The 26,553-nt window shown below is 59.1% G+C and overlaps 9 protein-coding genes across 9 annotated transcripts; 1 reads left to right on the forward strand and 8 right to left on the reverse strand.

The window, feature by feature from the left end:
* Positions 1-1,011: 1,011 nt before the first annotated feature.
* On the reverse strand, positions 1,012-2,833 carry BKCO1_8000112 (c2h2 transcription factor; the record flags this gene model as incomplete). The annotated part of the gene is made up of 2 exons (XM_020279206.1): positions 1,012-1,531; positions 1,584-2,833. The coding sequence occupies 2 exons, from the start codon at positions 2,831-2,833 to the stop codon at positions 1,012-1,014; spliced, it is 1,770 nt and encodes a 589-aa protein (XP_020133352.1).
* A 1,119-nt stretch (positions 2,834-3,952) lies between these two features.
* On the forward strand, positions 3,953-4,541 carry BKCO1_8000113 (ubiquitin-40s ribosomal protein s31 fusion protein; the record flags this gene model as incomplete). Its single annotated transcript, XM_020279207.1, has 3 exons — positions 3,953-4,046; positions 4,114-4,394; positions 4,452-4,541. The coding sequence occupies 3 exons, from the start codon at positions 3,953-3,955 to the stop codon at positions 4,539-4,541; spliced, it is 465 nt and encodes a 154-aa protein (XP_020133440.1).
* A 444-nt stretch (positions 4,542-4,985) lies between these two features.
* On the reverse strand, positions 4,986-5,719 carry BKCO1_8000114 (kinetochore protein mis14; the record flags this gene model as incomplete). Its single annotated transcript, XM_020279208.1, has 2 exons — positions 4,986-5,359; positions 5,458-5,719. 2 exons carry the CDS (start codon positions 5,717-5,719, stop codon positions 4,986-4,988), a joined length of 636 nt encoding a protein of 211 aa, XP_020133437.1.
* Positions 5,720-7,279: 1,560 nt separating this feature from the next.
* BKCO1_8000115 (uncharacterized protein) lies at positions 7,280-8,030 on the reverse strand (the record flags this gene model as incomplete). Its single annotated transcript, XM_020279209.1, has 4 exons — positions 7,280-7,398; positions 7,499-7,541; positions 7,616-7,773; positions 7,832-8,030. 4 exons carry the CDS (start codon positions 8,028-8,030, stop codon positions 7,280-7,282), a joined length of 519 nt encoding a protein of 172 aa, XP_020133436.1.
* Positions 8,031-9,317: 1,287 nt separating this feature from the next.
* Positions 9,318-11,875, reverse strand: BKCO1_8000116 (gtpase-activator protein for ras-like gtpase containing protein; the record flags this gene model as incomplete). Its single annotated transcript, XM_020279210.1, has 6 exons — positions 9,318-9,481; positions 9,541-10,285; positions 10,336-11,184; positions 11,237-11,485; positions 11,544-11,677; positions 11,755-11,875. The coding sequence occupies 6 exons, from the start codon at positions 11,873-11,875 to the stop codon at positions 9,318-9,320; spliced, it is 2,262 nt and encodes a 753-aa protein (XP_020133351.1).
* Positions 11,876-14,600: 2,725 nt separating this feature from the next.
* On the reverse strand, positions 14,601-15,974 carry BKCO1_8000117 (uncharacterized protein; the record flags this gene model as incomplete). The annotated part of the gene is made up of 3 exons (XM_020279211.1): positions 14,601-14,640; positions 14,700-15,102; positions 15,161-15,974. 3 exons carry the CDS (start codon positions 15,972-15,974, stop codon positions 14,601-14,603), a joined length of 1,257 nt encoding a protein of 418 aa, XP_020133350.1.
* A 2,123-nt stretch (positions 15,975-18,097) lies between these two features.
* On the reverse strand, positions 18,098-19,987 carry BKCO1_8000118 (nadh dehydrogenase; the record flags this gene model as incomplete). Its single annotated transcript, XM_020279212.1, has 5 exons — positions 18,098-18,140; positions 18,195-19,131; positions 19,185-19,667; positions 19,835-19,864; positions 19,924-19,987. The coding sequence occupies 5 exons, from the start codon at positions 19,985-19,987 to the stop codon at positions 18,098-18,100; spliced, it is 1,557 nt and encodes a 518-aa protein (XP_020133349.1).
* Positions 19,988-21,008: 1,021 nt separating this feature from the next.
* On the reverse strand, positions 21,009-22,207 carry BKCO1_8000119 (arginase; the record flags this gene model as incomplete). Its single annotated transcript, XM_020279213.1, has 4 exons — positions 21,009-21,077; positions 21,135-21,369; positions 21,461-22,044; positions 22,121-22,207. The coding sequence occupies 4 exons, from the start codon at positions 22,205-22,207 to the stop codon at positions 21,009-21,011; spliced, it is 975 nt and encodes a 324-aa protein (XP_020133348.1).
* Positions 22,208-23,743: 1,536 nt separating this feature from the next.
* BKCO1_8000120 (lysophospholipase-like protein) lies at positions 23,744-25,870 on the reverse strand (the record flags this gene model as incomplete). Its single annotated transcript, XM_020279215.1, has 1 exon — positions 23,744-25,870. The coding sequence occupies one exon, from the start codon at positions 25,868-25,870 to the stop codon at positions 23,744-23,746; it is 2,127 nt and encodes a 708-aa protein (XP_020133282.1).
* Between the last annotated feature and the right edge of the window lie 683 nt (positions 25,871-26,553).

A 26,553-nucleotide genomic window follows, 5' to 3' on the forward strand; every position in this document is an offset into this window, starting at 1 on the left:
TGTGAGATAGGGGGATGTGTTGTGGCAACTGGGGAAGATCCGCCCAGCGGATGACGCATGAGGCACCCGTGCCGCCCGTCGACCGTTCGCGGCGGCTGGCAAAAGCTGCAGGCTTGGGGATGATCGGGTGGCGGAACAGAGGGAGGCGGGTTGGAGTGGTTGGTATTAAGGAAGGCTGGGTCGCCCGCACCCGGCGCCGCATATAATACAAGAACATGACGAGTCGCCCTTTCATTTGGACGACGATGCGTCTTTTTCTCTCGTCTTTTGTTGATCCCATCATATAACACTTCCGCTATTGTCCTCACGTCCGTTCCCGCAATCATAAGGAGGCCTTCCATCGCCAATCGGCCAACACTCTGCCACCAGGACGGACCGCAGAGCATGCCCCGCACAATACGAAGGAGATCAAGCCGTGCGCCGAACAGCAATGACGGCACGGCAACGTCCGCCTAGTTTCGTAATTCACCGGTAGCTATGCCTTTCATTTTCGCATCTCACAGTCATCATCCCATCGTCTGTAGTGGGTTGGATACTATGTTTCGATTCACTATTTCGCTTCCCCTAGCTATTCTCTGAGGACATTGACCAGCTCATCTTCCACGAAGCTGTAACGACAGTAAGGATAATAAAAAAGGTATCACCGCCTCTCTGATAAAGTCCAACCACAGATCAAGAAGAGAACGTCCGGCCAAAAAACCCAAACCGCCAAACCGCCAGGAACAAAGGAAAGTACAAAGAAAAGAGCAAAACAAAACGCAAACTGGCGAAGCCAATCTCTAAACTTGCAGTTGTCAAAGAACCTCCAGCTCCGTTGCCTGTTTCCCATAAGAAGAGTCCGTTTCAACGCCGTTTCCCTTTGAACAAAGTCGCTATCTCAAACCCGCTTATTACACCGCCGACTGAAAAGAAGCTTCGTTGTCATTCGTCACGTCGTCATTAAGCCCCGTTGGACCTCAATGGCACGGTGATGACTTGCTTGAGCGCCAGCATTGCTGGCCTTCCGTCGACTCAGCCCATATTGTCCAAGAACGAGAAGTCGTCCTGGTTTGAGCCCGAGGTATTGATCATGAGCTCATTGCCAAAGGGATCGTTACCGAAAGGGTTCCACATGTTCGACATGTTATTGCTTGGGTCGAACGTGCTGGGGGGAAGAGACTCGAAGTCATCCTCGAAGTTCAAGTCATCCTCCTTATCCAAGCCGGCCTTACCGCCCATAACGGGCGAAGTCGGAGGAGTACTGTATGCAGCTGAGACAGTGCGGCCGGAAACAGTGCGCTTCTTCTGGCCGTTCTTGTTGCCCTTCGGAATACGCAGCACGTTGACATCAGCAGGCACAGGCGAAGGCGACTGCGGCGGAGTAGCCACACCCTCGAACGCTTGCGTGAGGAAGAACGCATCTTCATCGTGGTCGAGGGTGTCATCGTTCTCGAGAGCCTCGGCGTCGTCCACGAAGTTGTTCTCATCAGCGTTCTCAGCCTCGTCGGACTCTTTAGCCTCCTCCACTGGGGGAGATGAGCTGTTGGACATGCTGTTCAACCGTCAGTTATGAGATCAGATCAGAGGAGGTGCAGGAAACTAACCTGTAGGACGACGACTGGGAGTCAGACGTCTGCAGAGACTGCAGGTTGGTGAAGTGAGACGAGTCATACTCGTTAATGTTTGCAACGGGAGAGTATCCAGACGAGCCGGGAGAAGGACCAGACGAGGATGACGAGCCATACGGATCAGCCAGAGCCTGGCGGGTCCTGTTGGCCTTATCGAGGCGTTCAGCCATCTCCGGACGGTTCTTCCTCGGACGACCACGACGGGCTGACTTCTTCACTGCGCCGGGGAAGGCACCGTCGCACATACCGCGCTGGCGGTGGCGAGTAAGGGCGTCCTGCCGGGCGAAGCCAGCGCCGCAAGGGCATTTGTAAGGCTTGTCGCCAGTGTGGATCTTTGCGTGGCGCTTCAGGTCGTGCTGGCGGACGAAGCACTTCTGGCAGTGGTTGCACTTGTATTGACGGTCACCCAGGTGAGTCTGAACATGTGACCTGATGTTCTCACGGCGACCGAAAGTCTTGCCGCACTCTGGGAAGAGGCAAGTCCAGCGGTGACTTGAGGGATCTTGCTCACTGATGTAGGCCTGCACCTCTTCGGACGAGATGCCGGTCTCCTCGATCGTGGCATCAAGGTTGAGATCCGCGATGGACATGGCGCGCGGTGAAAGAGGACCCTTGGTGGGCGAGGATGAGAGATAACCATCCATGTCGGTCGAGCTGCGCGACATGTTCTGGAGAAGGGAGGGACGCCGCGACAGCGACAGGTGAGGCGGTGCCGGAGCAAGGTGACCTTGGTGTTGGAACGAGCCAATTGACCTCGGACGCGGTGAGGCAGTAGGTGAGCAGCCGGGTGAGATGGCATCCGACGAGTAAAACGACGACTCGTAGCCATTGTCACTCTCGTGATGGCTGTTGAAGTTCATGGCGAAGCCATGGTCTTCGGGCGGAGGCTGCAGGGTGATCTCGCACGGCGCGTCGCTGAAGTTGGACGGCATGGGTGCGAGGTCGAGATGGTCCATGGGCGGCACCATGGGCGAAGCGCGCTGCGGCGACGGGCCGGGGCTAGGCACTATGCTGACCTTGACCTGAGCGTGGGCGCCGTAGACAGCGCGGATGTGCTGCTCCAGCTCCTTGAGCTGCTGCACCGAGGGGTGGTGAGGGTGAGTGGCAGACTGAGGTTGAGACTGAGGCGCCTGAGGAGGAAAGGCGGTCTGCAGCGGAGGAAGAGTCGCGAATTGCTGGTAGTGGTGGCCCGGCTGAGCCATGCTGTGCGTCTGCGCTGCTTGCATTGTATGCTGGTGTTGATCTTGTCCTAGGTTAGTAATACTTACCTGACTATCGCCCTGCGAAGGCTGTGGTTCGGTCGGCATCCGACCCAGGAAAGGGGAGAGAAGCTGCGGCTTCTGGTCCAAGCTCATTCCCCTCCGATGGGCGTGTTGCCGCTGGATGGTCGCAGGCAGAGGGCGCATGTGGGGCGGCGCCTCGAATATAGTCGGCGTCGAGTTCTGGCGACGGTGCATGGCGCGCCGTTGCTGGATGCTCGAGTTCGATGGAGTGGACAGCATGACGAATGATGCAGGGTGAGTCCGGATGAGGGCGATTGATTTATCGAAGACTTTGTTTTGGAAGGTGGATTCTCCGTGGTTCCGGTACTGGGTGGAGCGGTGTGGTTAGCATCATCGTACGCGCCAACAAACGCGCCGACGTCACTCCAGCGCGTGTGCCTTGGAACTGGGCATCTGGGCACTTACCTCGCGCAGTGCAAGCCGCGCTCGCCGGGCTAGCGGGTGTCGAACGACGCGCTCAGACGATTCAGCGAGAATATATTGATTCTGCTCAGGCTGCAGATGCAGGCAGGCGCGTCAGCCTCAGGGTCGTGCAGGCACGGTGGGTCGCGCGCGCTCGCTCAGGAGGGCTGTGTAGGGCGAGGGCGGTGCTCCGACGCGTGAGGGCGGAGGTGTGTATAGTGTAGAGGGGAGTGTTATGAGGATTTGCAGTATTTGTAGATGATCGCGGAGGATGTGTGATGTGGAGGATGTGAGGCGCGTCAGGCGTCAGCCCAAACACAACAGGTCGATAGCTGTCCGGGTAACCGATGGCTGCATCGCCAATGACGTGAAAACACCTGGGATACGGCCCAGGCTGTTAGGTCGCGCCCAGCTGAGCCCTGCCAAGCGGGGCTATCCCTGCCACCCTGCTGCCGGAGCGACGCGGGGCCGAGTCGTGTCCACGCTGACTCAGCCCGCTCGGCTAACCCACAGAGCCCAATTTCAGCCGCGCCGCGCTCGACTTTTCGACATCGCACATCGACTGAGGAGGACATCTGCACAACCAGTTGTCTAGGTGCGCCCACCCCATCTCGCACCGCCGCCGCGCCTGCGCATACTGACCACCCGTCGCAGGTCGCCATGCAGATCTTCGTCAAGACCCTCACGGGCAAGACTATCACCCTTGAGGTGGAGTCGTCTGACACCATCGACAATGTCAAGAGCAAGATCCAGGGTACGTGTCGCAGTCGCAAAATTTTTTCTCTCTGCGCGCACTCGCTGACGGCACACGCCACGAGCAGACAAGGAGGGCATTCCTCCGGACCAGCAGCGTCTGATCTTCGCGGGCAAGCAGCTCGAGGATGGCCGTACCCTCTCGGACTACAACATCCAGAAGGAGTCCACCCTCCACCTCGTGCTGCGCCTGCGTGGTGGTGCTAAGAAGAGGAAGAAGAAGGTCTACACCACCCCCAAGAAGATCAAGCACAAGAGGAAGAAAACCAAACTCGCCGTCCTTAAGTACTACAAGGTCGACGGCGACGGCAAGATCGAGCGCCTCAGGAGGGAGTGCCCGCAGGAGCAGGTCAGTAGCATCCTAACCGCGCGTTTCACCACATGCCCGATACTAACTGTCCAACAGTGCGGTGCTGGTGTCTTCATGGCTGCCATGCACAACCGCCAGTACTGCGGCAAGTGCCACCTGACCTACGTCTTCGACGAGTCCAAGTAAGCGTCTCGATTGCCTCCATGCCGGCAAGGATTGATATCACGCTTTGACGATATCTGCTGGGACCTTGGAAAGTAGCTCCGTTTTCATAGAAAGCGAAATGGATGAAATTCGAGCTACAAACATGTTTTCGCCCACGTGACAATTAAGATCGCCTCCATTGCTCAACTACCTCTTGATGTCTCCATATCTCAATGAACAACATAATGACTGAATGATCTTTACACTGTCCATATGCGACGCTTCGAATGGTATGACGTTAATTTGAGTATCGTCGGCAAATCTGTGGTGTGGAGTGACTAGTGCCACATAATATCTTTTCCTACCGCAGGCAGAGCGGTGTATAAAGCTAGCAAGCCCTAAAGTGAGACGTGATCGGAGAGAGAAGGAAAAAAAAAACCGCCCCAAGCACCGTGTTGTTTAGACACAGCCACCGCCTATCTCCACTCATGACTTGCCCTCTAAATGCTGCGCCACCGTCTCCGCCTGCTTCAACCGTGCTGCTGTGTCTGGCAGTGCATCCTTTAGGTCCACGAGACTCTGCGTGCCCCTCTCCCACATCTGCTGCACGTCGCCCCACCGGCGCATATCGCCCGCCTCCAGCCTGGTCTCGTCCGCCGCAGCGCGGACCGCGGCCTCGTCCCTCTCCCGGGCCAGGCGCTCGGTCTCCTCCGCCTCCTTGAGATATGCGGCTTCGTAGGCGCCGGCCGCCTTCTTCGGAGCCTCACGGCGCAGGTCCGCCACCTTCTCGGTGAGCGATTCCCTCTGCGCCTCGAGCGCGCGGATCTTGTCCACGAGGCGGCTGTCGATAGGCTCGAATTCTATTTCCCGCGGCATCTAAAATTAGTCTCAGGCAACAATTGAGGTGTGGGCCAATGTCTCTCTCTCTGTGGGGACCGGTGAGTGAGGATGTATGTACCTTCTGTGACGACCTCCTCCACCTCGCCGGCGTCCACTCCGTTGACGCTGATGCCGTGTCTCGCAGTCGCGAACACGCCCTTGATGTACTCGTCCACCAGCTCCTCCACCCGCCTTCGTAGCAGATCCTCGCCGCCCTCCGGCGCCGCCGACGGCGGCAGGTGCAGGTCGATCTTCGCGCGCGCAGCCCGCTTCGCGTTGGCCATCAGGTAGGTCATGTCCGCTGCGGACTGCACCTCGACCCGGCGGTGCGTCGAGTCCATTGTGTGTGAAAATCGTCTGTAATTCCTCCCAGATGTCCTGGCGAGACTTCGTTTGCCCTTTTCCACCCCCTTTCGCTACCTACTCCAATAGTGCTTGACCGCTGCTGCGTCCGTGTATATGTATAATGGCTTTCCAACAATTAGACAGGGCTGCCTGCTGCTCCACTTGTGTGCCCCTCCGTACGGTGCCCCAGTTGTGTGTATCAATACCGCGGCAAAGTGCGGCGGCAAGCAAGCGCGAAGCCCGGCGGGAGGTCTAGACCTTCTGTCCAGTCACGCGAACAGGGAATGGGCTGGTTTGTTTACTGACTTCCCAAGTCGGACGCGGATGTGCTTGAGTTCCGGGGGTGAGACGTGCGCAAGCCAATGACGGAGGTGTGCGGAAGAGGTAAAGCGGACCGCGGCGGCGCAGCAAGGTTTTTTTTTTTTTCCCCTCGCGTGTGGGCGCAAAGCGTGGCAGGGTCGGTGAGAAAGCGCGTGCGCATGCGTCGCAGGTTGGGCACGAGAGAAGGTGGGCCTCAGGCAGAGCGGCAGCTTCTCTGCGTCACGATCGCGTGTTTTGGTTTGGTCTGGACTGACCGTTTGGGCGAACGCGCGTGTCAGAAATTCGCGCAAGTCGTTCGTATAGGGCTGAAGAAACGAGGCGCGAGCAACGTGCCGTGTTGTTGTTTGGGGTGGGAAGTTGCCGCGGAAGCGGGACGCCTGGCCCCGTCGCTGCCCGCGTTCGGCCCCGCTCGGACGTCCGCATGACTGGCGATTGGAGATTAGGGCACATCCGATAAGGATAAGGGCTGAGGACCCGGACGTGTCACACCTCTCTGGCGACTGTCATGCTGCAGCCTGACCGCTGCGAGCTCATGCGGTGCGCGTGCTCGGCCCGTTCCAGACCCTTCCTTCGCTGTGACAATATTGCAAAACATCCGTATGATCATTTACTTGTTAAGAGCCTTGAGCCGCAATAATGGTGTGCATACCACCCACTAACAACTTGATAAGCACATCACCTGCCTTCCCTTCTGGCCTGAGGCAAGATTCCGTCCCGAGCACACCATCCATTTGGTTCAGATTTCTGGATTGAAGAAGAATGACTATCTACCATTCACGACGATGCGAGCGGAGATGTTGACGCCGGTACCTGCCAATCCGTTCTGTCACACTCCCTCCTACAACAAACGCCCTTGGTAGCCAACGCCTAGGCAAGAAGCTAAAAACAAAAAGATACCCGTCGCTATGTCACCCAGTTGGTCCGTCTTCCGCACGACTACACTCATCGGCGAATCAAAAAAAGAAGAGAGTACCCTCGGAACGGGCCCAGGCAGCGTGGGGCTCACCATCTGGTCTGGAGTCCTTGGATGCAGTGCTCCGTTGCACGCAAGGAACCATCGGGACGGCAACCACCCAACCGGCTGCCTTGCACCCCGGTCCCAAACCCCGCCTCAATTAGGGAGAATAGATGTTTGCGCCGCTGTGTCCATGCTCGTGTCGTGTTTGTTTACATGAAATGAAATGAGTTGGTGGCAATGATAGATGGTGAATGTACGCCAAGGTGAGAAGAGGCGTTTATGACGATGGGAACATGGAGGCGACCTCCTCGTCCGTGAGGACAATGTCCTGGACAGGGTCCTGGCGGCGCTCGAGCTCTGAGGACTCGTAGTCGGCGTACGAGGGCAAGAAGATGTCTGGAGGGGCTCTCAGTTAGCCTAAGCCCTAGTAGGCAAAGTGGGCCAACGACGTTGATACTACGGAGCAAACGGTCGCCAGACAGAATGAAACACGTACCTTGGTTCCAGTCAAAGCCCTGAGATGACCTCACGCAGGTGATCTGGTTGGTGGTCGCGGTGTTAGCGTGTCGCGAGCTGCCGAAGCGCATGTAGGGGGAGGCGTTGCGCTGCTTACCAGCCGCGGCGCATCCGGATGCCCAACATTGATGACTGTGTGCTCGGATTTGGAGATGGACGAGCCTGCCCGCGCCTTGTAAGCCTGCTGTGCTTCCTTGTCCCGCAACCGCCTGCCATCCGAGCGACGTGTGGTCTGCGGGGTGACGCTGCGGTGGGCTCGCGAGACGGCAATGCTTGTGCTGCAGCATAGCGAGGGCAGGCTACTTCTACTCACTCAGCAGGCTCTGGCGGCGCTCGAGGCGGTACTGGTGGTGGTGATGGTGGAGGTGTGCCGGGGCGGGTGTGGAAGGCGAGGTGACGGGCGTGTGCCCCAAGACGGACGAGGAGAGCGAGGAGCTGCTCTCCGGGCTGTCGGCATTGTTGCCCGCACCGCTGCACTTCCTGCGCTTCGGGATGGCGATCGAGGACGACATGGTGCCTTGCGGGACCGAGCTTGGGTCGGGGGCGGGACGATCGGGGTCGAGGACGGCTGGGGATGGAGGCCGATAAGGGACACGGCCAGATAGAGGCGGGGAGGAGCTTGGTGCTGGTAAGGACTGGAACGATGTGGAGCCGGGAACGCCGCGAAAAAGCAAAGCCGGAAGGTGGGAAACGGGGGCGGAAGGCGTGGTTTGGAGCGGGCGGCGAGAGCAGACTGGTGGGTGTTGGGAGGGTGAGTTGTACGTCTCCGGTGGTCGGGGAAGCTGGGAGCTAGCTCGGCGGCGGGTGGTGCAGCGGGAGGCGTGACTCAGGCCCACGGCACGCAATGCATCCCGCGCAGGTGACCCTCGAGCATGTTGATTGCAGATCCGCCGTGCATGCTCTTGATAGTCGCCGCAAAGGCCCACGTCCTGCAGGCGCCAGCGCCCCGGTGCCCCAGCGGCGCCCGCGGCGGATGCCTGCAGCTGCCCGCCGCTGTCCGCCAGCTCCCGACCGCGCGCATGACGTGCCTGTTGTGCATCCGACAAGGCTTCCATTACGAACTCGGCAATACATGGGATTATCGTACATGATATCGTCCAAACAAAGGCTGCGCCCTCCTTTCTCAGCAAACCAGAAAGAGCGTCAAAGAAGCAGAAGGAAGAGCCACCCGCCACCGCTCCTCCCGTCCACGCCCATTCATCCCATAGACTTCGTCAAAGCTCGCTCTGCCGGACCTGCCGTGCTGGCGTCCTTGCTTGTCCCCTCCGCTCGCAAAGTCGGCGACGAAAAAAGATACAGAGCGTTGAAAACTTCACGGTCTCCCCCGGTACGAGTGCTCATTACTAGGAAGGGAAAGAAATTCGATGGAAGAGAAAAGTAGCCAGAACGCCCACGAGAAAACGTGCATGGAGAACGCCCCGGCAAGGCCAACAAGACAGCAAGAAGCCAAGAGTAGCCCGATCGCGAAAGAAGTGACGGACGGTGTGTATGGTTGACAGCAGGCTCCAAGAAAAGGCCCCCCCGCTCTCAGCCACAGTGGTATTTCCTCTCCAGACAGATCCGAGTTCCAGTAGTTCATCGCTCCCTTGCATTCTCCCCTCGTTCCTCGCATCATACAAGCCACGCAACGCAAGCACCTCTGGGTATCCCGACATATCCAAACCGTTGAAAGTCCCTAAGAAAGAAAAGCGAAACATCAAAAGGGATATCGCCCGAGCAGGCCGAAATCGTGAACTCGGGCTTTTTAGAGTCAAACATCAAACATACGGGCGTGTTCTTCACCCCGTTCGCTAGCACCTTTACCAGCCCTTGTTCTTCCGCGCGAAGCGCTTGTTGAGCAGCGTCAGCACCTTTGTAACGTTGAACTGCACGTACTCCAGATCGAGGTCTTCTTGGTTGTCCTTCTGCATCTCCAAAAGATCGTCAAGCTTGAGGTCGAGTTCCAGCAGACCTCGGTTGCGCCCTGCGGGTTCCAGTCAGCATCTGTCGTGTCCTTGGTCCCAGTTCCGGAATGCAACTTACCCTTGTAGTGCAGGGAAATGACGAAGGTACCAGGCAGCGGGCTGGTGAAGTTGAAATAAATGTTGGCCCTTCTGTTTTCCGGAACGTTGCTCTTTTGAATGACCCCCTCCTTCTCCAACTGCTGGTGTGTGAATTTGTACGGGCCAAGCACCTGATGCTTCTGCTGCTTCCGCGACTTGCCCTCGGACTGGCTTCGAACATTGTGCAAGTAAGACTTGTATGTCTCCAGTTGGCCCACCAAGTACGCGTTGTGGTCGCGGATTGTCTTGAAGACTTCTTCCAACTTCCGTGTCTCCTCCAACACCTTGTCCTTCAGCGAGCCAAGATGCACCAATTCCTGTTCGATCTCGTCACGCAGAAGCGCGAATCCATCCTCTTTGTCGATAACACCAGTCTCTTGTAACTGGTTGAGCAGCTCCATGGCACGGATTCCCTTCTTGACCATGACTGAGTCATTCTTCGTTGTTGCTGCGGCTTCTGCTATCCGGTCTAGACGAAGTGGCCTGCGGGTGATGGAAGTGTTCTGAGGAAGGGACCGCAGGATCATCACGAAAGTAGACTTGGCTTCCATGAAATAGACCTCATCTTGGGTGATATCGAGAGCAGCCGTGAGATCATCGATGGGTGTCTCCCACTTGCTAAACAGCGGCAGGTTGATGGCTCTGTTTTCTTTTCTAGGAAGCTGAGCTGGTGCTGCTCCAAGTTCCTGTAGCAAGACCGCCAGGTGGGAATTCTCGTCTTTGGTCTGCATCAAGTTAGCAAAATCGGCAACGGTACCAATTCGGTCCCACTTACTAGCTCTATAGCGTGACGCTCAAGCAGAGAGTGCGTTGCGTAGACTTCGTTCAAAGTAATAGACAACTCGAGATCTTTCTTTGACAGCGCCACGTAGTTATCCATTTCCAAGCTCTCGTAGAAATCCTGAACTTCACAAAGATCCAGCATGAACTTGTTGATACGCTCCTTGTTCTGCTGAAGAAACGGTGCCAGTTTGACCATGTACGGCTCCTTGGCGTAGGAAGGCTTGTTGGCCAGATTCTGGAGCATCTTTGCAATATACGTAAGCGTGCGCTTCGGGTTTTCTGCCGGCGTGGCGTCGATCAACATGTAGGACCTCGGAGTAACAATGGCCGGGTTGATGAAACGGAGGAAAAAGAAGCCGCCGATCAGTGTGCAAATCGTGTGGTCTGAAGCATCCGGGTACTTTCGTTTTGACAGACTGCGAATCTGCTTGCAAATCCACCGGATTCCGTAGGGAGTCTCGTCGAGCCCTTCAATGATTGTGGTAAGGAATGAGTTGGCAATTTCCATCAACATGGTCAACCGGGGTGCAATGATTTGCTGAACGGTCTCATTCTCCGCCGCCTGCTCTGCCGTGACACCCCGGGGGAGATGCGCAGGAAGGTTGCCCTCGCTGTCCTCGATTTCTTGGATCATCTTTTCATAAACCTTGAGAGGGTTGATCTCCAGATCAAGATCTCTCAACTCAATGAGGGAGTTGATGCGCTCTGCGAGGACAACTTTGAGGTAGCTTTGACCGGGACCTCTCCGAGTGTACGTGGTCATCATTCTGGAAACCGGGGTGTTCGCTCGCAGGAGGGACGAGTAATCTTGGGTATGTTCAAACTGGTGGGTAAGGACGGACTAAACGGGAATCAGCGAGTCATATCAATCAAACTAGGCCCTTCCAGCGTACCTGGAACATAGTGAGCAGAAGATGCTCTTCTCTGCTTTCGTACTGGTTTCCATAGATCGTGAACATAACCGTCTGGAGAAGCGAATCGATTTCGGCCATGGAAACGAGTCTACACAGATGTGCGATGTGGCGAGGCTCGGACTGGAGGAGAAACAACAGATTTCCGTACTTTTGGGTCTTCTCATCGTTCGGAAAGAAACCCTCCTGCAACTCGGTCGAATCGTCGAGGTGGCTAGCAACTTCGTTTTGCTGTTCTAGCCGTCAGCGTCCGATCTCCCGTTATGGCTGAGACGGCGAGCTAGCTTACCTCCTCCAGAGCCATGCGGTTTTGAATCAACAACGCAATACGAGAGTCTAGATACCTCACGTCCTTTTCGAGAACGAAGTTCTTCTTCGATTGCGAAGATATCCTTGACTTGAGTTCCCGCAATGCTTTCTGGGCTGCACCGCGTGTCAGCAGTTGAACGAGGCATCCACTCAAAGCTGAAAATCGAGCAATGTCAACGCAATTGGCTTACCTCTTGCAAGATCGTCTTCAATTTCCAAATCCTTCTCCTTCGCGGACATGGACAGGTAGAGGGCGGTCACGGAGTACCGTTTCGACTGGCGCATGGAGCGCGTGCCATCGTGGGACGACATGGTGTTCTGACGGGAGACTGGGACGTATGAAGAGGACGAGGAAGTCGAGGCTCTCGAGGGAGCTTGGAGCATCGCAATCGACATGTCTATCCTGCGCGCAAACACCTAGCGAAGAAGGAGTGTGGCTGCCGACGCGCACTGCGGAGAGAACTTGCGCAGGGTCGCGAAGGGCAAAGGGTCCCTTTTTTTTCTGCAAAGGGGGCGGCGGCGGCACTGCTGCGGAGATCGATCGGTATCCTGGGGAGGCTCCTGTCGCGGGTGCGTCAGGGACCACTTAGTTCCACGAAATAGCGAGCGCGGCGGAGACAAAGGAAGTACTCGGGCTGGTGGTACACCTAAGGTACCGGTGCAACGGGAGCTATTGCAGCCTTCTGCTTGCTTGATCCCCCCTCCCCGTCGCAGGATCCAAGAACGCTTTGTTTTCTCTTACCTTGACCGGCGCCGGTCAGTTCATGTACGCCGGGCGTCGAGCTCTCTCTTTGTCGCTCGCGCGGGATCGGCGACAACAGGAGCGGGTCGCGGCGAGGAGCGGTATCGCGGCCGCTGGGGGCTCGGCGAGGCGTAGGCAGCGGTCAATCGCGCTCGAGCTGGTGGGCTTGAGGCACTACCGGAGGATTGCAGGCTTGGGCGCTCCGCACGGCGGTGGGTGGTGGTGTGTCGTCGCGCGGGCGCTGGCGATAGCGCGCAGGGCGAGAGATTTCAAGCTCGCACAAGAATGCGTTTGCGGGCGGCTGAAACGAAAGTGTTGGATTTGAAGGCGTGGTCGTGGGCTGGCTCTGGCTGCCGCAAATCAAGTCGCTGGAGGGCGCGCGCGAGGGAGATTAGCACGCTCCAGGATCCGAGCACCGGTGTGTGGTGGAGGGTGGTGCACGCGGCGGGCAGCGTGATGCGGATGGTGCGTCGGGGGAGGAGAGGCGAGGGCGGAGGCAAGGAGGGCGAGGGAACGACAAGGCGCTGGAGAGCGGCGTGGTGGTGGTGGAGGAGATCGGCCCTGGCGCAGCGGCGACGGTCAAGGGAGGGAGGGCTGTTGTTTCAGCGCAGCGGCACCACGACGGTTTGAGGGCGCGCTCGGGAGAGGGGCTCGACGAGAGCTTGACGCAGCTCGGGCAATGCGATCGCCAGCTTGGGAGCATTAGGTTTGCTTGAGCGCTGCCCACGGACGCTGCGCTTGGGCAAATTGCGGCATCCGCTTTCGCCTGCGCGCTGCGTGCCCCTGGATCCCCTGAAGCGCACAAAAATGGGCCGCGCCGCTCGGCCAGCCCTGGTAGCCAGCTCCGCGCTGCATGCCATTCAGGCCGCTCGCTCCACAAACATTAAAGCCGCCATGCTAAGCCGTGAGGGGCCAGGCCCACACCCAGCCGGTGCAGAGGACACGCGCCCGCCCCGGCCTGCAGCGCGCCGGCAGCAAGCCGCGCCGCTCTCACGCTCGCTCGCACTCGCTCTCACAACCACAGCCGCTGCCTGCGCGAGCGTGCACGCGGCGTCAGCCACAGCCCTAGGCAGCCGGCTCGCGCGTGGGCGAGTCAGTGGGCATGGAGAAGCGCGCCAGGCTCCGCACAAACGCCTGCCCTCTGGCTGGCGCGCCCCCGTAATGCAGGCCATCACGCCCAAAATGGCGCCGCGCAGGATCGTCGCCCAGTCGCTCGCTCGCGACCTCAAACATCAATCAAATCTCAAGTCGTCGGCCGATTCCTCACGCCGGCCCAGCGACTGCCGCTCGCCTCCCGCTCGCCTCCCCAGCGCCAATGCTGCAGGAACCGCCTGCGCACGCAGGCGGACGGTCGCCCGTCTCGGCGCTCAGTGCTCGTAGCATTGATCTGCCTCTTGCTCGCTCTCGATAGGCGCATTTAAAATTATTGATATCGACATGGCGCCAAAAGATAAGAAGCGGGCTGCGCCTGGTCCGCTAGGCGGGCCCGGCGCCGCGGTGGTGTGGTTGCCCTCTTTTCAGGGACCAGGCAGGCACGGTTCGAGCAACGCGCACACCCAATGACGCTGGCAGCTTAGTCTTTTTCGCGTCGCTCGAGGGTTTGCTCACCACCAGGCCGTCGACCCGGCGCAGCCTGCCCGCGCGCACATGGCTGGCACCCGGCGCTCACCCACACGCCGCAGCGCAGCGCAGCGCAGCGCATCGTGCCCTTGCATCGCAGCATCACGCATCTTGCTCGAGCACGCTCCAGTCCGGCCGGTGCCTCTGCCAGAGCCAATGCCAATCTCGTCCGCATTGGGCGCCCGGCGCAGCATAAAGAGCAGCAGAGCCAGACAAGCGAAGCCGCGCCATGGCCGGGGCCCGGCCACGCGTGCTTCGCTGCCCGCAGGCCGCGACACACCATCAGTCGCACATGGCAATTCTCTTACGCACACACGCGCCAGCTAGTTTACCAACAGTCTACAATACCATGAAGCCCCATGTAACGCCAGCCGCACCCCCGCAAATATGTGGCGAAACGCTCCATGGGTATCTCCCAAAAAAGTAACCCTGAAACGCCTCTCCATCAGCTCGCTCTTTCGGCCCATGCCGACCACGTCCAGTCCGTAACAAGCAACAGCAGGGACCAATCAATAACCCGACGCGGCAAATGCGGCGTAGCACCGACGCTCAAAGGGCAGTCAACCCCGCCCGCGCCGGGCACGCCCACCCTCTCTTCGTTGACGAAGTCCATGGCGCAGATACGAGTATATTGCCTCGCTTGCCGTTAGCGCTCCGGTCAGCGATCGACCAACCTCAAACAACGACTGCGATCACTGCCATAAGAGCAAAGTACCTGCACGCAATCGTTAGCTGCCCGCGTGGCCGCCCGTTGTTCTTCTTGCTACGACGTACGCGATGCCACAAAACCTCCATTCCTTTCCGGACATCAGACTCGAAAACCTCGTTGACGAGACCATGGCTACCTCGGCCGCGCCGATGACGGTCAGAACGAACAGCCGCCCGCCAACGCTAGGAATCTGGGGAAACGCAATTAGGGGCAGCACTAAAAAGACCAGCAGCGCCAGCAGCGCCGTTTGGAGCACTTGGTCGCCTGAGAGGCTCAGTTCATGCGGCCGCTCTTGCCGCTTGTGACGTCGATGGAGGCTCATTAGATCGGTTCGACGCGTGAGAAAACGCGTCTCGTCCTCGTCAATTGGTGCGTGCTCGCGGATCCACGACTCGTACGCCGAAACATCATCTGCTCTAGCGGGCTCGGAGACGCTCGACATCTTTTCGAATGAGGCCATTGTGTTGTCTGTTACTAAAGTTAGCAAGGTGTATATACAGTCGTCCGTCTTATAGGGGCGCCCTACAATACTGGCCCATCTTGCAATAAATCTCCCCCAACACTATCGTGCGTCTCTGGTGCAGATCGGCCCCATATTGATTACTGTAACGTCGCGAGGCAGGCAGAGCTTTGCCCACTTCGTCTCCAGCATGGGTCTGCTGCTGGGCAATACACTCGTCTAATACACGGAGCTCTTCTTCGAGCTCGGACAAGGCGTCCTGCCAGTGGAGAAGTACTCGATGGTTCAGATACTCGAACCGACGGTACAAGGGCCTTGGGCCGTGGCGCCTGATCGCTTCGCCGTCTTCATGGTCGTGTCGTGTGCTCGTCTCGGCGAGCGCGAAAGCAAGCCTTTCGTGCCCCGTAATTGGTGTCTCGGTCAGGTCTGGTAGGCCGGCTTGTAGCTGCCCGTTACCACTGCCATGTGGGGATGGCGGCTGGAAGTTCCCGTATGCATGATAGTCCGGATCATGGACCGGCACGTGAGGTACGGGCGGAGGAGGTGGATCCGAATGGCCCCAATACGGCCCGGGCTGTGGCTGTGATGAGTTGTTGTGGTAGTAATAATAGGGGAAAGCCGTTGGACCACGAGGCGAGTCGGCGTCGTCATTGTGGGAATAACGCGGTTCGTCCCGCCCCTGGCGGTGCGCTGGGCTCCGCAATATGTGTCGCCGCCGTTGCTCATTCTGCGCCTCCAGCTTCTGCAGCACGCGGTCGTCACTTCCGCCCTCGCTCGTCTGGGGGCTCTGTGCTTGCAACTCCTGGTAGATTGTGTCGATTTCTAATTGCCTCTGCCTATACCCTTCATCGTAGTCATCGTCGTGCGGGTCCCACGGCATCCCGACCGATATGCCGTTCGAACAATCTCCTCTCCCCGTGCCCTCGGGGCTACTGTCCCGCATGGAAATGCCGGAGTCCGAATTCACGCGATCACGATCACTGGCGAATGGCTTCCGGGGATCGGTAGCGGGGCAGCAATCTCCTCCCAAAGAGGCCTCGGCGCAGGGCAATATCGACGGACCCGGCTCCGTGGACCTGCGAGCAGCAGCGGGCGGCTGACTCGATCGACGTCTCCGCTGATGAGAGCGTTCGCCTAACTTTGCGGAGCCTCGGCTCTCCGAGCGCTTGAAGGAGCCACCTCTGTGGCGGTGGTCGCTGTGGTGTTTCGGAGAATGCTTGCGCTTCCTGATGCCCTGAGACCTGTCATATGATTTCTGCGTGACGGTGGAATTGCTACCGCTGGACGAGTGTGTCAAGCTGGAGAAGACAGAGTGCAGCGAAGGGCTAGAGAGCTGCGAGAGGGCATCCGCACCGCGAAGCAAGGAGCTGTGTTTATGTCTTAGGGATCGACGCGCTTGAGGGCTTGATGACCCGAAGTCAACGCCAGACCCTGACCGGTGAGAGGCTTGAGAACCGGCGCGGCCCCGGTGTTGGGCTGCAGTGGTAGACTTGAGGTAGCGTCCGTCGACCGCTCGTCGGCCACTGCCGGCGCGGTTTGCTTCCGCGGCGGGCGTGGACGAGGCGGCAGAAAAGCCCAGACGGGCGCAGCTGCTGCGGGCAGACGACGAAGAGGGAGTTGTGCGGGACGCCGGTGGCGCTGGCTCCAGATCTGCCAAAGCACGAGACGAGGTGAGCGACGCCTGGCGGGCTGAAGATGAGGTGCGCGTGCCAGATGCGGTCTTGCGTGCGCTGGCTCTCCTGACTCGCGTCGCTCGTGCCTCCTCAACGTCCTCTGGCCGCCGATCGTCATTCGCAACTGCCGGCGGCTTTGCAGCGCTGCGCTGATGACCGCGGACGAAAGAGACGGGCCTCTCGTCCGGCAGCGGCTGCTGAGAGGCTCTTGTCGCTGCTGAGGCCCTGCTCGACGACGCATCACCACCAACAATCTCTGGCTCGAAATTGCTGCGCTCCACCGGCGGTGCTGGGCCAGGTCCGACCGCGTCGTCGGCCTGCGCAGCAGCGCACGAAAACGAAAACCGTTAGCAGGATCCACGTGGGGACGGGCTTCTGGGAGCAGAGCGCGCAATCATCTGATGAGCAAGCGTACCATGGCGGCGAGGGGCAGCCTACTCGATAGGACGTGTCGACAACCAGCTCCTCGCAATGCGATTGTTTGTCTTGGGCGGCGGCCGCTCAATGGAATCCTGTCACTGACGTCTCGGCCGTGGCACGTCTGCTGCAGCTAGCCGGAAAAGAGAACGTGCAGCACATCCGACGCGCTGCTTGGGGCAAGAGGGAAGACGGCCGGCGCAGGCAATGGCGTGCATACTCCGCGCACTGCAAACGACCCCTCCGAAGGAGCGAGCGTGGGCTTGGGGCTTGGGGCTGGCTGGCTGCCGGCCAGGCGGACACGTTTGTGCTACAAGAGACCAGCCAATGCCAGGGATGGACGTTGGAGGGAGGTGTGTTGGCGTGCCGCGAATGGAAGGAACGAGGGGCCGGCCATGGCGAGCTGACGCCTGCTGCTCTTCAGCCCTTCAGCCCTTCAGCCCTCCAGCCCTTCCACCTCGCTCGCGCCTGGCCGACGACCGTCCGTCTCTCCCCGCCATCGCCGACCGCGGAAAAAGGAGCCGCCACGACAGCCAGAGGCGTCCCCGAGCCGGCCCACACCACACGCGACACCCCATCCCGTTGCCGAATCGAGCAAGGTACCCATACGCTCCATTATCGTGTCGCAGCATGCGCGGCTGGCCCTGCGGGCAGCTGTGCGATAGGCGGCGGCCTGTACTTGTGGCTGATTCCATGCGGACGCTGCAGCAGAGACTCGGCAAAGCATGCATGCTGTTGGTATATCCGTTCTATACATTATTACACGGTTTTGCAAATCCGTGTACTGGAAGTATGCCTGACCTAAACGCTCTGTAACGCCCGTCCAACCTCCCTGCGGAAGCACGGCCATGCTAACGCCTCAACATCGTACACGCCGGGTTACCTATTCTCACCGAGGACCCGACTGTAATTGCTAAAACCGAGACACGTCCCTGCCAAACACCCAGTTGATGAACCTCCAGACACGTCAGCACGGATCCTAAAACACTGAGAGGTCACAGTCCACTTACCAGTACACGGGAATGAGGACCTTGTTGCGCCAGCTGACGGCCTTGGTGAGGTATGCCCCACGCCAAATCAGCCAGGCAGCACGGCCAGAGATGTTTCCGCCACCGCCAGTCTGCATAACAGCTCTCCAGTTGCCAATATAAGCCATGACGCCCATGTTCTTCCACGTAAAGCCTTGGCCTTCGATATCGCCACGATTGAGTCTCTTGGCGAGCCATACGGCCTTCTGATTTGCAACCTGTGCAGTCGCGGGGTACGTGGTGTTTTCAATATTTCCACAATCACCCAGGGCGTACACGTCTTCCAGGACCGCCCGAGACTTGCCATCCTCTCCCTGGCCCTGTGGTTCGAGGACGACTCGCAACTGGTCGTTGGTGATGACAGCTCCAGTCTTGGGATTCTTCTTCACCAGCCACGTGTCGCTCGATGTGCGGCCGTCCTTCCCTTGAAGTTGGAATTCCCGTTCCGGCAATGGCTGCGCCTGTCCGAGAGCATTCTCGACGAAGGGATTCATCATCAGCCCCGTGCTCCACACCACCATACCGACGCCCACTTCGCCTTCCTCTTTCAGCTTCAGCGTCCAGCAAGTCCTTGGCTCCTTAACGCCAGGCAACTGTGACTGGGAGGTCGGTACTCCCCGACGTAGCTCCTCCACATGGTGAGAGGTCTTGATGTCAATGCCCTCGCGCTTGAAAGTCTTCATCGCATACTTGCCGAGGTTCTCATCGAACATGGACAAGACCCTTGGCGCAACATCGTAAACAGTGATCTTGTAGTACTTCATGAGGTCGGGGTAGAGCTTGGAAAGGTCCTCTCGGATTATGTCATGCAATTCGGCGGAGAACTCGATACCAGTAGGACCACCTCCAACGATGGCAAAGTTGAGGAGGTTCTTACGCATTTCCTCGGATGTGGTGGGCAGCGCAGCCGTTTCAAAGCCTGGAACACATTCAGCAATCTTGTTTGAGACCATTCAGGGCCACGCTACTCACAAGCAAGCAGGCGATTTCGGATTTTTCTCGCATCACCAACATCCTTCAGGAACAGGGCGTTCTCCCTGACTCCTGGAGTGCCAAACGTCTGACTGTAGCACCCCACGGAAATGACGAGCTTATCGTAACTGATGTCGAAGAGCTGTCCTTTCTTCGACTCCCTGGCCTTTTCTGCCCTGCGCTCGGCGGGCGACTCGCCCTCGTGGCGGTCCCCCGTAAGTGCAAGGCCTTGGTGCGGATCTTCGACGGCTTCCTCTACGGCCACAGTCTTGTTCTTGAAATCGACCGAATCGGCCCATCCCTGGAAGTATGTGACACGTGTGCGCTTGCTGCGGACGGGTTCAAGCGCGGTGCGGAACTCGAGCGTGCCGGTGGAGGTGGATGCAAGGAGGGGCGTGAAGACGAAGTAGGAGCGAGGCGATACGACTACCGGCTGGTACTTTTTTGGGTCCAGCTGGCGCGCGAGGTTGTAACCGGCCCACCCTGTTCATTTTGTGAGCCTCTGCTCGACTATTCTACTTGCAGCCAGTGCTTGAGTTGCTAGGGGCCCAGCCGGCACTTGCACGGAGAAATCCGAGAACCGAGTACAACGGAGCTGCAAGGGGGAGAGGATGAAGGTTCCATAAGCGAAGGAAAGCCAGCCGACATACCGGAACCAAGGATCAGCACACGTTCTCTGTCTATTGAAATCTGGTCAGCGCCATGCAATGTTCCAAACAGAGGCTGACTCGGCACGTACTGTCTCGCTCGGAATCAAGCTGCTTCACCGACAGAAGTCTCCTCTGCAGCGCGCTCGAAAGCATAGTACTCGGGGTTGCGGAAGTCGGACGAGACACGGAGTTAAGCAGATGGGCGGCGGGCAGCATGCCCAAGCGCCCTCGACGCTGCAGTGCCATTGACATTGTGACGGGAGTGCCACGATAACCAACCGCAAGCCCGAAGCAGCGCCCGAGAGAAGATTTAAAGAAACCAGAGGCGCGGCCGGAGCAGCGGACAGCTCCTTCTACCAGCTGCTGCTCGAGCACGTAGCTCTTACTTCGGCGCGAAGTAAAGATGACGTAGGGCGCCTGGGGCTAGGTTGGAGGGATCGTTGCGCGAGTCAGTCGCAACCCAGCCTTATCGCGGACAAGGGAAGGATTCTAGACGCCGGCCGGAACACGGAGGGGGCTGAAGAGCCGCGGGAACAGAGACACACAAGCGCCGTCAGTCAGACACCGGGTGTTGACGGAAGAGAGAGAGTGTGTGTGAGAGTGAGCACCAGCAAGGCTCTGCGGTATCCTGCCAGCGACACATCCGGCTGGCCGTCCATTTTTATTTCTCGGTCTCGCCGTCCACCCGGCGAAGTTCGGAGCAAGCATTGCACGCAAGAGGGCCCGCCTGTCCATCTCCACCGGCGACGCAGTAATCTCAGCCTGGCCACGCCGGAAAATTGGCCTCCTCGACTAATCCAACAAATCTCGAACCCGACATCGGTTCCTCAAGGGGTATGGCGCTGCGGGCTATGCTTCTGACACGGCCTGTTGGGGGGGGGGGGGGAGCGGAAAGAGCATCAATGAACGAAACGTTGAGCGCGCTGTGCTGAAGGAGGGGAGCCGAGACAAATCGATGTCGGCGCGATAAGATGCATTTTAGAATGTTCTGTAGGCATTACTTTGTCTATCCATGATGAAGATGATGAAGATGAAGATCCCGCTCTGAAAATGACTCAACAACCGGGTATAACCGTCTACACGAAGGCTCCTGTCTCGTAGGAATCACGACACCCGACCACTTCCGAGGACAAAAGGAATTTGGAGGTTACAAGAAAAAGAGGGCCGTCAGTGCTTACAGCAGCGTGTCACCCAGCGCACAGCGCACGATCGAGCACCCTGCACGAACCGTCTCGGACGCTCCCTGAAGATCCCGTTAGCTTTGCTTACTAGGACGCATGTGATTCGTGTTCTGACGTACCTGAGCCTCTAGGCTGGGGTTGACCTCGACCAGGTCGAGGGCGATGAGGCTGCCCGTCTCGGCAACGCACTCAGCAATGTAGTCGCCCTCGCGCAGCGTCAGGCCGCCGCGCACGGGGGTGCCCGTGCTGGGGGCGAACTGGGGGTCGAGGCTGTCGACGTCGAAGGACAGGTGGATGGGGGTGTCGCTGCCAATCCAGCCGAGGGCCATGTCCATGACCTTGCCAATGCCGTGCCTAAGCGGGAACAAATGTAGTAAGTAAAACCGTCGTCGGCCACATTCGGTAGCGAGCGAGCGAGCGAGCGGGCCAGCCTGTGCTTGCTTACCTGTCAATGTCGTGCATGGAGAAGGCCTTGATGCCGTTCTCCCGCAGGATCTTCTTCTCGCCCTTGTCGACGTCGCGCAGGCCGATGTAGACGAGCTTCTTCGGGCTGATCATCTGGTCCTCCTTGATCCAGCCGAACATGTCCTCGCTGTCCTCCTTGGCCAGGCCGGTCAGGAAGGCGACGGGCATGCCGTGGATGTTGCCGCTGTCGGACGACTCGGGCGTGTTGATGTCGGCGTGGGCGTCGACCCAGATGACGGCGATCTCGCGGCCCAGGCGCTCGCGGACGGCCTTTGCGGTGCCGGAGATGGAGCCGATGGCGATGGAGTGGTCGCCGCCCAGCGTCAGCACGCAGCGGCCCTTGCGCGCGTGCTCGTAGACCTGGCCGCTCAGCTTGCGGGTGACGGCGCTGACGGTGCGCGGGCACTTCATGCCGCGGTGGTCGGGGTCCTCCTTGGGCAGCACGTCGGCGTACGTGTGCACCGCGCCGTCGTAGCTGATCTTGAACTCGAGGTCCTCGCTCAGCTGGTCGAGCAGGCCGGCCTCGACCAGGGCCATGGGCGCGGCATCGACGCCGGCTTTCCTCTGTGTGCGCGCGCGAGAGAGACGGCGTTAGCCATGTGCGACGGGGCCTTTTTGCGCCTCTACTACTGCTACGTACCTGGCCGCCGGAGAAACCAACGGCAACGACGCCCAGGTCGTCGCGCGTGGGCAGGAACTTGGGCTGCAGGGTGGGTGCGTGGGTCATTGTGAAGGCGGGAAGGGGGGAGGAGGAGGAGGAGCAGAGAAGAGGCGTGCAGCAGCTGGAACTGAGGCCGGAGGGCTGGAAGAGGGTCTCTGGGGCGGGGTCTACGCTGGAATGCCGCGAGCGGGTTTGGAGCGAGGAAGTGGGCGTGCGACGAGCGGGAGGCTATTTATGCCCCTTTGCTGGGCGGGCTGGATGGCCATCGTATCTGTTCGGCTTTACGTAAATCGGAAGGACTGAATTTTCGCGCTGGTGTTGAATTTCCCCTAAGTACAGTCGTAGACGACATGGCCGCTACAACCTGTACTTAGCGGATTAGCGGTCGTGGGTTGGATAGGTAGTGAGGCCTGAGCGGCACGCACGGAGGTCCGCCGGGTGGGGCTGGCGTCCAAGCTCCGGGGAAGCAATGTCGCGGCCGGCCGCTGCACCGCCGCTTGCAGCGCCTGGGGGCTGCGACAAAGCAGCGGGTGCGCGGCCTACCATCTAGGAAGCTCCGTGCTCGGCGCTATCTCATCCCCACGCATTCAGCAGCTCCTTGCCAGCTCGCCAGACAGCTCCGGATCCTGCCCCCCCCCCCTCGCCCCTGCGGCTGGACGCGGCTGCTGCATGGTCCTGCTCTGTCTCGCAGCTCGAATAAGCATGCCGGACAGCTGCCCGGAGCCGCACAATGTCAGCCCGGCACGCTTGTGGCAGACCGGTCTGGTAGCTTGACCGCTGTCACATGGCGCTGCCACTGCTGTCAGCCCATCATCATCCCCTACCTACTCCCACAGCATCCGTCGGCCAGCTGCTGATCCGCTCCACGTCCCCACGTTCTTTTATCCGGGGCTGTCTCTTTCCAAGCAGCCGCTTTCCTTTTTTTTTTTTTTTTTTCGCATCGGCCGCATCAGCCGCCCGACAAAGCATCTTGCAGCCGCCCGACAAAGCATCTTGCCCTATGCAGGCTGTGTTAACCGCTTTGACTGTGCTAACATGGCCTGTGATCCCCGCGTTTTTCTACGCCACTTGGATTTCTCTTCCAACATCCTTCTGCCTTGTGATTATTATGTGCGGACCATATCTTTGACAATAGAGCGGCTATGCTTCATCACTTTCTTGTCTATGTGTTGTTGCTACGAACGGATTATTGGGGCCCCTTTTCTTTTCTTTCCGAAACGATCAGCCAAGGGAAAACAAGATGCCAGTTGTCCACATACGCACATATGCCAATTGCTCCGAGACTCCGAGCTCGGCAGTGAAGGGCGCTGATAAACAGAGAAAGAAAACAAGAAAAAAAAAACAGGAGGAAAACAGAGACCTCCATGCAGTAAACCCCCCAAATTAGATCGTGAAGCCGTGATAGTTGAAACTGGTATCAAAAAAGAAATATCAGATGCAGGAGCCCAATGCTAAAGTCATAAGAACATGATATGAGGGGGAGAAGGAGACAAACAATAAGAGGTCTTCCTCTATGAACGCGGAAAAACATGGGCCAAGGAAGAGAATAATAAAGCAAAATTAGTAGTAGCAAATGAAGATGCGCAGAAACCCAGCATTCCCTCACTCGTCGAAAACAGGCTCCAGCCGTACGCCGCCGAAGCTCCACCCGCCCACATGGACGCCCTCTTCAAACTTCTTCGTCACCATCAGGCCCAGGGCGCCGTCCAAGCCCACCTCGACCTCGACGTCGCCCGTGACCTCAATCCAGCCCCGGCCTTTCCTGTCCGCGTAGCGCGTGCGGCCGACGCGGACGCGAACGGCATCTGGATGCAGCAGCACGGGCACGATATCGGGCGTGATCTTGACATCGACGTAACGGCTGCCGAAGGTCTTGGTGTCGAACGGCTTGCCGACCGAGAAGACGAGCTCGGTCGGAGGGCGGATGTTGTCTGCCGCCACGTCCATGTGCTCGCCGCCGCTGGCAGAACTCTCTCCGGCCGCCGGGTTGGCGCCGGCGAATATGCTCTTTACGGGGTCGAAGAAGCAGACAATGAATTTGACACGGTACTTGCCGGGCGGAATGCCGGTGCGTAGTGCACGCAGGCACACGTTCTCCGCGTGCCGGCATGTCAGCACCGCGCTCTCCTCACGGCGGCCATCGCCATCCAGGTCAACGGCCACGGGCAGGATCTTCTGAGACCGTCCACTGCGTGGGTCGACGGCGAGGCCGGCCTTGCCCGAGGGGCTAGCATCGCGGTTCTCGGCGAGGCGCTGGTGGTCACTGAGGGTGGGCCTGACGCCGAGCGGGAAGCCCGTCTTGAAGTCGAGCTCCTCGGACACGAACTCACCATCGACAAGCCCCCTGCCCGCGATGCCGCAACGGAAGGCGAGCGCGCCGATCTCGAACTTTGGCGGCAGTGCTGATAGTTTGACCATGAGTTCGCTGAGCTTGCGCGCTCGCAGGAGTTGGGACGGGTCGCGCATGTACTGCTCCGTCAGCGCTGCCATCTCGTCCTCCTTCATCCACTGCTCGAGCGACACATCGGCCAGTCCGCTCTCGACGTCGAAGCGGGTATAACGAGTCGGCGAGCCGTAGTACATGCGCTGCATTTCGTTGGCGACGCGCGCCGTGCCCGTTGCCATCGAGGCCAGCGCGGAGGCCAGCGCGATGTCGGTGCCCAAGCCAAACGGGAGCCAGCTGGCTATCTTCTTTACCGAGGGGATGGTCTGGAGTCCGGTACCGATGGACACGATGACACCGATGGGCCGTCCTTCCCAGATGGACTTGGCGGCGTAGTCGACCTCGGCACACGGGTTGTTGAAGCCTACGCCACCGTCGAGGTAGGACATGCGCGGCGTGCCGAACGTCATCTCCTCGAAGAAGGTTGGCGCTGCGGAGGTGGCACGCAGCGCTTCCCAAATCTTCGTTTGCCGGTCATTCGGGTCGTAGGAGGAGATGATGCGCGGCAGGCCGAGGGCGTTCTTGAGGGTGGTGACGACGAAGGTGCGGCATCCTTTCCGGTTTGGCCTGCGGTGAACAGAGCCTTTGGGGTGCACGCGGAAAGTGTTTCTCCTCGTCACACCATCCTTTGATTGGATTGAAAGGGCGTCCAGGTCCCTGGAAATTTTGCTGCTGTAGCTTTGCCACAGGGTTGTGTGCGATTCCTCCATCTCTTTCGGAATGCTGAAGCTCTCCTCGGGCGATTCGGTGAACCGTGGCGGGGTAGGCTGGTCGGCCCAGATGCTCTCACCGTGTAGATCGAATGGCTCAATGATCTCCTCAAACAACGAGTCATCCCACATGGGCTCGTCTTCCTTGTAGCCCAGCTCGACGAGGGCGGACTTGATGGCGGCCTCGAGGACGGCACCAGAGAAGCGGGTAGGGCCGGTCGGCAGCTTCATTCCAAGAAAGGTGACGGAGCGGTCCTTCTTAAAGATGGCCTCGGCCAGTTTTGTGTAGATGTGAATGCATTGCTTGACGTCGAGCCGCAGCCTCCCGAGCAGGACGGCGATGATGCCGCCAGTTGAGGTGCCGCCGATCAGGTCAAAGTAGTCGCAGGGCTTGAGGGGCTTGGTGTGCTTGGGGTCGCGTTTCCCCAAGCGTTTTTCCTGGTGTGCAATGTTCTCCATCAGGTCGTCCAGGACCATCAAGCTCGAGAGGCCGCGCACTCCCCCTCCATCGAGGGAGAGAAGGCGGAGCGGAGCGTGGGGGTTCTGCTGCAAGCCTTCCATGGGTGGCGAGCGCATGTTTGCTGTTTGGTGGTGAGGACTGAGCAGGCAGACGTGCAAGGGGGGTTTTATATAGGCGGCTGTGCGAGAGAGGCCGCCTGTGACGCAACCTGGAGCTTCTGGCGGCGACGGTTTTGGCGGGCGAGAGGGGCGCGGGGGGTGAGTCAAGTGTTTCTCGTTGAATGTCTGTTTCTGCTCAACGTGGACTGGGCCTCGTGCGACGCTGGTTGGCCCGCTCACAAGCGCTACTGCCTAAACGGGGCGAATGGCCATGTGAACGGCAATGCAGGGAAGGAAAACAGGCAAGCAAGCAGCCGGTTAGGAGTCGAGAGCGAGCACGGGTAGGTAGAGCAGCATGCGACGGGACGGGACGCAGTGGAGCCGCCGGGGGCTGGATATATCGCCGGTCGAGAGGCTGGGCAGGGCAAGCGATGCGGCTGAAGGCTGCTAATTTGGTCAGTCTGCCCGGCTTTCGGCACACGAGGACGCTTACTGTTCTTTTGCGGCAGCCAATGATGGAGAGTGTCAGCTGCAGCCGTCCGCCTTGTGCTGGTCATGGGGACGCCGTGCCGATCGCCTGTGGCGCCTCCCCCGCCGCCCTGCGCCTCCCCCAGTCTGAATGCCCGATCAGTTGGTGTGCGTATCGCAGCTGCCATGATTGGTCGAGTGCCATCAGCAGTAGTCCTTTTCGGGCGGCTTCT

This window comes from Diplodia corticola (assembly GCF_001883845.1).
Source record: "Diplodia corticola strain CBS 112549 chromosome Unknown scaffold8, whole genome shotgun sequence".
In the NCBI taxonomy this organism is placed as follows: Eukaryota; Fungi; Ascomycota; class Dothideomycetes; order Botryosphaeriales; family Botryosphaeriaceae; genus Diplodia; species Diplodia corticola.